General features: G+C 45.1%; 1 protein-coding gene across 1 annotated transcript in view; it reads left to right on the forward strand.

Moving 5' to 3' along the window:
• Positions 1–8,798, forward strand: part of LOC115200541 (protein FAM189A2) — a 57,653-nt gene extending 48,855 nt beyond the window's left edge. Inside the window, exons 9-10 of the mRNA XM_029763669.1 lie at positions 375–697; positions 7,844–8,798. Coding sequence (XP_029619529.1) covers positions 375–697; positions 7,844–8,197 — 677 coding nt within the window. The 3' untranslated portion in view covers positions 8,198–8,798. The remainder of the gene's footprint in view (positions 1–374; positions 698–7,843) is intronic.
• The last annotated feature ends 226 nt before the right edge of the window (positions 8,799–9,024 follow it).

A 9,024-nucleotide genomic window follows, 5' to 3' on the forward strand; every position in this document is an offset into this window, starting at 1 on the left:
CCTCTCTTCCACCCCTGTCCCATCCCTCTCTCTCCCCATCTCTCTCCCCCATTTCTTTCTCTCTCCCTTCTCTCCCAACCCTCTCTCCCACCCCTCTCCCATCACACTCTCTCCCCATCTCTCTCCCCCTTTCTTTCTCTCTCCCTTCTCTCCCAACCCTCTCTCCCACCCTTGTCTCTCTCTCTCCCACCCCTCACTCCCCTATCTCTCTCACTATCTCTCTCCCTCCCTCTCTCTCACCCTTCTCTCCCTCCCCTCTCTCCCACCCATCTCTCCCCCTCTCTCTCCCCTCTCTCCCACCCCCCCTCTCTCTCTCCCCCTTCTCTCCCACCTCTCTCTCTCCCCTTCCTCTCTTCCACCCCCTCCTCCCTCAGTGTTAAGCTGTGAAGCAGCCACGCAGACCACCGAGGTCTCCACCCAGACTTCCAAGTCCGCCCTGGCCGCCCAGTCCTCCCGGCCCCAGACAGTGACTCTCCGCCGGAGTGTTAGAGGCCCACGGCGTCCCCGGCCCTCCTCCATGGTGGACTACCAGAGCTACAGACACACCCAGCAGCTGGTCAGCAGGTTTCTAGAGCAGCCGGCCCACTGCAACCTGACCCCTGAGGTCCAGGAGCTGGTGGACAGCATCCGTAGCGTGCTGCGCTCAGACCAGGAACACATGGAGGAGGCCGTCCGCTGTGCCAGCTTCATAGAACAGGTAAAGAGGCTACATAGAGGCTACATAGAACTGGTGAAGAGGCTACATATAGGCTACATAGAACTGGTAAAGAGACTACATAGAGGCTACATAGAACTGGTGAAGAGGCTACATAGAGGCTACATAGAACTGGTAAAGAGGCTACATAGAGGCTACATAGAACTGGTAAATAGGCTACATAGAGGCTACATAGAACCGGTAAAGAGGCTGCATAGAGGCTACATAGAACAGGTAAAGAGCCTACATAGAGGCTACATAGAACTGGTGAGGAAGCTACATAGAGGCTACATAGAACTGGTAGAGAAGGGGTCCCCAACCGGTGGCCCGCGGGTGATTTTATTTCCGCCCCCACACCAAAAAAAGAAGACTATAACAACACCAGCAAATCAGGTCCAAGTGATTTTAGTTTTGGAAATCTGCTCCAAAGTATTCCCACACGTAATATTGTATATGTGATCATATACAAATGTAAGCAAAGTTTGAAATGATTACGTTTTAGTCAAATAAATTCAGGAGTAAACGTGCTTAACAAGTCACATAATAACTTGCATGGACTCACTCTGTGTGCCCCACGCGTACAATTATCTGTAAGGTCCCTCAGTCGAGCAGTGAATTTCAAACACAAAACCAGGTAGGTTTTCCAAAAGAAGGGCACATATTGGTAGATGGGTACAAATGAAAAAGACAGACATTGAAAATCCCTTTGAGTTATTAATTACACTTTGGATGGTGTATCAATACAGCCAGTCACTACAAAGATACAGGCCTCCTTCCTAACTCAGTTGTAGGAGAGGAAGGAAACCACTCAGGGATTTCACCATGAGGCCAATGGTGGCTTTACTACAGTTACAGAGATTAATGGCGGTGATATGAGAACTGAAGATGGATAAACAACATTGTAGTTACTCCACAATAGAAACCTAATTGACAGAGTGAAAATAAGGAAGCCTGTACAGAATAAAAATATATCAAAACATGCATCCTGTTTACGACAAGGCACTAAAGTAAAACTGAAAAAAATGTGGTAAAGCAATGAACTTTATGTCCCGAACTAAGGGTTATCTTTGGTGCAAACACAACACATTACTGAGTATCACTCTCCATATTTTCAAGCATAGTGGTGGCTGGATCATGTTATGGGTATGATTGTAATTGTTAAAGAATGGGTCGTTTTTCAGGATAAATAAGAAACAGAATGGAGCTAAGCACAGGCAAAATCCTAGAGGAAAACCTTGTTCAGTCTGCTTTCCACCCCACACTGGGAGATGAAATCACCTTTCAGCAGGACAATAACTCTATACTCAAGGCCAAATCTACATTGGAGTTGCTTACCAAGAAAGACAGTGAATGTTGCTGAGTGGCCGAGTTATAGTTTCTGCTTTGAAATCAATGGCAAGACTTGAAAATGGTTGTCTAGCAATGATCAACAACCAATATGACAGAGCTTGAAGAATGATGAAAAGTATAATGGGCAAAGAATGTACAATCCAGGTGTGAAAAGCTCTTAGAGACTTACCCAGAAAGACTCACAGCTGTAATCGCTGCCAAAGGTGATTCTAACATGTATTGAATACTTTGATATTCAATACTTTGATATCAAATTGAATACTTTGATATGTAAATTTGATATTTCTGTAGCTACATAGACCAGGTAGAGGCTACATAGACCAGGTAGAGGCTGCATAGAACTGCAAAACGGTTTGGTTATTCACACTCCACAGTTTCCCGTGTGTATCAAGAATGGTCCACCACCCAAAGGACATCCAGCCAACTTCACACAACTGTGGGAAGAATTAGAGTCAACAAAGAATGCTTTTCAACACCTTGTAGAGCCCATGCCCTGACGAATATTGAGGCTGTTCTGAGGGCAAAAGGGGGGGGGGGTGAAACTCAATATGAGGAAGGTGTTCCTCATGTTTAGTATACTCAGTGTATACCTCACATGCAACCTGTAATATGACTAAGGAATTAGCCTATTAAAATGTTTATCTGACTCCATAAAGACAATTAAAATATGCAAGCAAGCATTAAGCAATGAGTCGGTGTTGACTAGCAAGAATTGGTCTGAGAGTGTCTATATCAAAGACAGATATTTAATAGCATTGTAAAATGAATGGATTCACATACAAGGCATAAAACGTAAGTTACAAGCATTACAAAGCATTAGTCTAGGCATGATCAGACAGGGAGAGAGACAAGGAAACCATGGCACAAGACCCATAGCTCATGGGAGAGGCAGAGAGAGAAAGTGTAGGTATCTCACCAGCATAGGTCAGGAACAAATAAGAGAAAGAGACAATGAATCTGAGACCCTTCATAACATCTGATTGTTTGGATTCAAAATATGAGTTGTTGACCAATGATCAACAATCAGATATCAGACCTTCAGGATTTAATCACAAACAGAACCTCTACTACCCAGAGACGTGACAAGAGGGGGTTGGCAAGATAACACAGATAATTTTTGTATTTTACCTTAATTAGGCAAGTTGGTTAAGAACAAATTCTTATTTTCAATGACAGCCTAGGAACAGTGGGTTAACTGCCTTGTTCAGGGGCAGAAGGACAGATTTGTACCTTGTCAGCTCAGGGATTCAAACTTGCAACCTTTCGGTTACTAGCCCAACACTCTAACCACTAGGCTACCCTGCCGCCGATGCTGAATTCCTAAGGAGAAAATCTAAAACCTTTGGCATAGAGTGTTGATAAGAGTCACTTCGGGGGCTGAACCAACCTACAGTCCCACCCAGCTATCTTAAGATGACTGTAAATCCCTCTGGATAAGAGCGTCTGCTAAATGACTAAAATGTTAGATGTAGAGGCTACATAGAACAGGTACAGGCTACATAGGACAGGGAAAGGATACATAGAACAGGTACAGGCTACATACGACAGGTACAGGATACATACGACAGGTACATGCTACATAGGACAGGTACAGGCTACATAGGACAGGTACAGGCTACATAGGACAGGTACAGGCTACATAGAACGGGTACAGGCTACATAGAACGGGTACAGTCTACATAGGAAAGGTACAGGCTACATAGAACAGGTACAGGTTACATAGAACAGGTACAGGTTACATAGAACAGGTACAGGCTACATAGGACAGGTAAAGGCTACATAGAAAAGGTACAGGCTACATAGGACAGGTACAGGCTACATAGAACAGGTACATGCTACATGGGACAGGTACAGGCTACATAGGACAGGTACAGGCTACATAGAATAGGTACAGGCTACATAGAACAGGTACAGGCTACATAGGACAGGTACAGGCTATATAGAACAGGCTACATAGGAGAGGTACAGGCTACATAGAACAGGTGCAGGTATAGACTACATAGAACAGGTACAGGCTACATAGGACAGGTACAGGCTACATAGAACAGGCTACATAGGACAGGTAAAGGCTATATAGAACAGGCTACATATGACAGGTACTGGCTACATAGAACAGGCTACATAGTACAGGTACAGGCTACATAGGACAGGTACTTGTTACATAGGACAGGTACAGGCTATATAGAACAGGCTACATAGGACAAGTACAGGCTACATAGAACAGGTACAGGCTACATAGAACAGGTGCAGGCTACATAGGACAGGTACAGGCTACATAGAACAGGTACAGGCTACATAGAACAGGTACAGGCTACATAGAACAGGCTACATAGGACAGGTAAAGGCTATATAGAACAGGCTACATATGACAGGCACTGGCTACATAGAACAGGCTACATAGTACAGGTACAGGCTACATAGGACAGGTACAGGCTACATAGAACAGGCTACATAGGACAGGTAAAGGCTATATAGAACAGGCTACATATGACAGGTACTGGCTACATAGAACAGGCTACATAGTACAGGTACAGGCTACATAGGGCAGGTACTTGCTACATAGGACAGGTACAGGCTATATAGAACAGGCTACATAGGACAGGTACAGGCTACATAGAACAGGTACAGGCTACATAGAACAGGTGCAGGCTACATAGGACAGGTACAGGCTACATAGAACAGGTACAGGCTACATAGAACAGGTACAGGCTACATAGAACAGGTACAGGCTACATAGAAAAGGTACAGGCTACATAGGAGAAGTACAGGCTACATAGAACAGGTACAGGTATAGGCTACATAGAATAGGCACAGGCTACATAGGACAGGTACAGGCTACATATAACAGGCTACATAGGACAGGTAAAGGCTATATAGAACAGGCTACATATGACAGGTACTGGCTACATAGAACAGGCTACATAGTACAGGTACAGGCTACATAGGACAGGTACATGCTACATAGGACAGGTACAGGCTATATAGAACAGGTTACATAGAACATGTACAGGCTACATAGGACAGGTACAGGCTACATAGAACAGGTACAGGCTACATAGAACAGGTACAGGCTACATAGAACAGGTACAGGCTATATAGAACAGGCTACATAGGACAGGTACAGGCTACATAGAACAGGTACAGGCTACATAGAACAGGTGCAGGCTACATAGGACAGGTACAGGCTACATAGAACAGGTACAGGCTACATAGAACAGGTAAAGGCTATATAGAACAGGCTACATAGGACAGGTAAAGGCTATATAGAACAGCCTACGTAGGACAGGTACAGGCTACATAGAACAGGTACAGGCTACATAGAACAGGTACAGGCTACATAGAACAGGTACAGGCTACAGAGAGAGAGTGAGGGAGAGAATTTGTACAGTTTATGCTGCTGTGCTTTGCTTTTCACGAGAGTGGAGTATGGTGAGTGTAGCTTGTTGTTGGCCAATCATAAGTCATCAACACGGCAATAGGCTCCAGTCATAGAGCGTCCGTGTGGGGCAAAAGTTAGGAGATATCTAATCAATGGAAGATGGAATTAAAATAATGGCATTAAAAGTTAAAGGAGAAGGACAGGCTAGAATGACCAAGAGCCAACAGGTAGACTGCTACTTTATAGTCTGAATGGAGTTGTTGTTATTTGTAACTGTAGGATGAGAAAGTGCATGTTTCTAAAGGGTGTTTCTAAAATAACCATATAAGGAGAAGTGGGCGTTTCTAAAGGAACCATATAAGGAGAAGTGGGCGTTTCTAAAGGAACCATATAAGGAGAAGTGGGCGTTTCTAAAAGGAACCATATAAGGAGAAGTGGGCATTTCTAAAGGAACCATATAAGGAGAAGTGGGGGTTTCTAAAGGAACCATATAAGGAGAAGTGGGCGTTTCTAAAGGAACCATATAAGGAGAAGTGGGCGTTTCTAAAGGAACCATATAAGGAGAAGTGGGCGTTTCTAAAGGAACCATATAAGGAGAAGTGGGCGTTTCTAAAAGGAACCATATAAGGAGAAGTGGGGGTTTCTAAAGGAACCATATAAGGTGAAGTGGGGGTTTCTAAAGAAACCATATAAGGAGAAGTGGGCGTTTCTAAAGGAACCATATAAGGAGAAGTGGGCGTTTCTAAAAGGAACCATATAAGGAGAAGTGGGCGTTTCTAAAGGAGTCTAACACTAGAAGCGCTTGAAATCCATAACTACTAGAACCGCCATGACTTGATATTTCAATTATTATTATTATTATTTCAAATATTCAATAATAAATAATACATAGCTAACGTTAGCTAGCATTTACATTTACAAAAAACTGAACGTTACATACATGGCTACCGGTAGGTAACGTTCCAAGACACAGCTCACAATGTTTTTTTTTCCCTTTTTTCATAACTGAAATTCTTTACTGTCATGTCTGCGGACCATGGCTAACGTCTGTAACCCAAACGACGTCTTGAGTGGCACCTTTAGAGACTCCCACTTCTCCTGAGAGATGACATATCAGTAGGTGGCAGCATAGAGACGCTGAGGGATGACTGCTCTGAGAGATGATGTCGCAGCATGATCCCTCTCGCTTGGTTGGTTGCTGTCTCTCGTCTCTCCCTCCCTCCTCGGTGTCACTCGCTCACACTAACAGCAGCCTGCACACACAGTACGGCCCCTGCTAGAGCGTCACCTTGCTCTGCCTCCTCTCCCTCGCGCTTTATCAGCTCTGGTTAATAAAGTAGCTTTTCTGCTGCTTCCATCACTCGGATCAGACCGGGTCTGGATCCGACCAGGTCAATACGGGACGGGTCTAGTTGTCCTCGGGTCCGTTCGGAACTGGGTCTTTATATATATATAAAAAAAGATTTATGCATATTGGGTCCGGATGGGAAAGCGCCAGGTCCATTTCGGGAACGAGTCCAATTTTTTGGACGCGTGAAGGCCTCTAGGCTACATAGAGGCTACATAGAACACTGTGCCAGCTACATAGAACACTATGCCAGTTACATAGAACACTGTGCCAGCTACATAGAACACTGTGCCAGCTACATAGAACACTGTGCCAGCTACATGGAACACTGTGCCAGCTACATGGAACACTGTGCCAGATACATAGAACACTGTGCCAGCTATATAGAACACTATGTCAGCTACATAGAACACTGTGCCAGCTACATAAAACACTGTGCCAGTTACAGTACATAGAACACTGTGTCAGCTACATAGAACACTGTGCCAGCTACATAGAACACTGTACCAGCTACAGTACATAGAACACTGTGCCAGCTACATAGAACACTGTGCCAGCTATATAGAACACTGTGTCAGCTACATAGAACACTGTGCCAGCTACATAAAACACTGTGCCAGTTACAGTACATAGAACACTGTGTCAGCTACATAGAACACGGTGCCAGCTACATAGAACACTGTACCAGCTACAGTACATAGAACACTGTGCCAGTTACAGTACATAGAACACTGTGTCAGCTACATAGAACACTGTGCCAGCTACATAGAACACTGTACCAGCTACAGTACATAGAACACTGTACCAGCTACAGTACATAGAACACTGTACCAGCTACAGTACATAGAACACTGTACCAGCTACAGTACATAGAACACTGTGCCAGCTACATAGAACAGGTAGAGAAGTGGAAACCGGATGGTTAGGAAAGGAGGGGAAGATGAGGAGAGAGAGAGGGGAGGAGAGGGGGTGAGAAGGATGAGTAGGTCAGGAAGACGGGACAAGAAGAGATACATTTGGGTGAACTATCCCTTTAAACTGAACCTCTTCTCTTCTCCTCCTCTCTCTCCAGGTGATCACAGTATCAGAGACACCAGCAGGAGCCCTGCCCCAGCCCCTGTCCCTCCCCAGGACCTGCTCCAGACCCCATGCCCCCATGCTGGACTGTTCCTCCCGGACCCTCCCCCAGCCTCTCCGGAAGAGGCCCGGCCTGCTGCACCTGCAGAGTTGTGGGGACCTCAGCACCTTCACCTGGGCAGAGCAGCAGCCACTAGAGGCCAGGCAAGGTGGTGGGTCTGGCTTCAAGTCCTGGTCTCGAGCCAGGTCTAGAGTAGGTTCTAGGTCGACGTCACGGGCGGGCTCACGCCTGGATCATCACGAACGCCCCCACAGTCTCATAGGGGTGTTTAGGGAAACTGTGATCTGATGGAACCCTCTTCCCATCCCAACACTCCCCTAGCACAAACTGATGGCATGGTCCACTGGGGGAAACACCTTATTGACTCCAAGGGAAAGGCGCCCCCTGATGGCGAGGCTTGGGACTGCCACTGCTAAACCTAGTGGGGGAAAACCATTCTAAAGAACTTTGAAACTGAGTCCCACAGACTGCAAGTACTAGCCTTTAGAAAGACTATCTGTGTGCGGTTGCGTGCGTGTGTTGTGTGCCTAAGGTGTATGTGTGTGTGTGTGTGTGTATCTGCTGCACTAATACTGTTTAAGTGTATGTACAGTATGTAGTGTTGTCTGTACACTATGTTGTTTGCATTGTGAAAGAGGTGACCTGGGAATCAAAGGTTTCAAAATTGTTTCCAAATATTCCCATTAACAATTCTGTGTTACAAGCTGTTATAAAATGATTGGCTGTACATATGACAGCACTGAGAGAGTGCTGTACATATACCTGCATGTGAGAGTCTATGGAAGGGTCTCTTTCTATACTTCACTATCTGCCCAGTGCCTTAAATAAAGTGACATGTAATGTTCCATATCAAATGTTCAGTATGAATTAAACTGGGAATGCACTATGAGTGTTGAGTCTTAATTCAGCCTCCATTCATTTGTTTAGGCCGGGATTCAATCACATCGCCCATTATTTTGGCTATGCACCTTTTAAATAAAGGCAATGTGCCGAGACTGCGTTCACAATAAACGCTTCATATGTCGGCTCAATCGGGAAATCGGCATTTACATTTTAAACGCACTATAAATGTGCCTCTTATACGCATCCGGATTACATCTAGGCCTTAAAGTGCA

Source organism: Salmo trutta, chromosome 9 (assembly GCF_901001165.1).
Source record: "Salmo trutta chromosome 9, fSalTru1.1, whole genome shotgun sequence".
NCBI lineage: Eukaryota > Metazoa > Chordata > Actinopteri > Salmoniformes > Salmonidae > Salmo > Salmo trutta.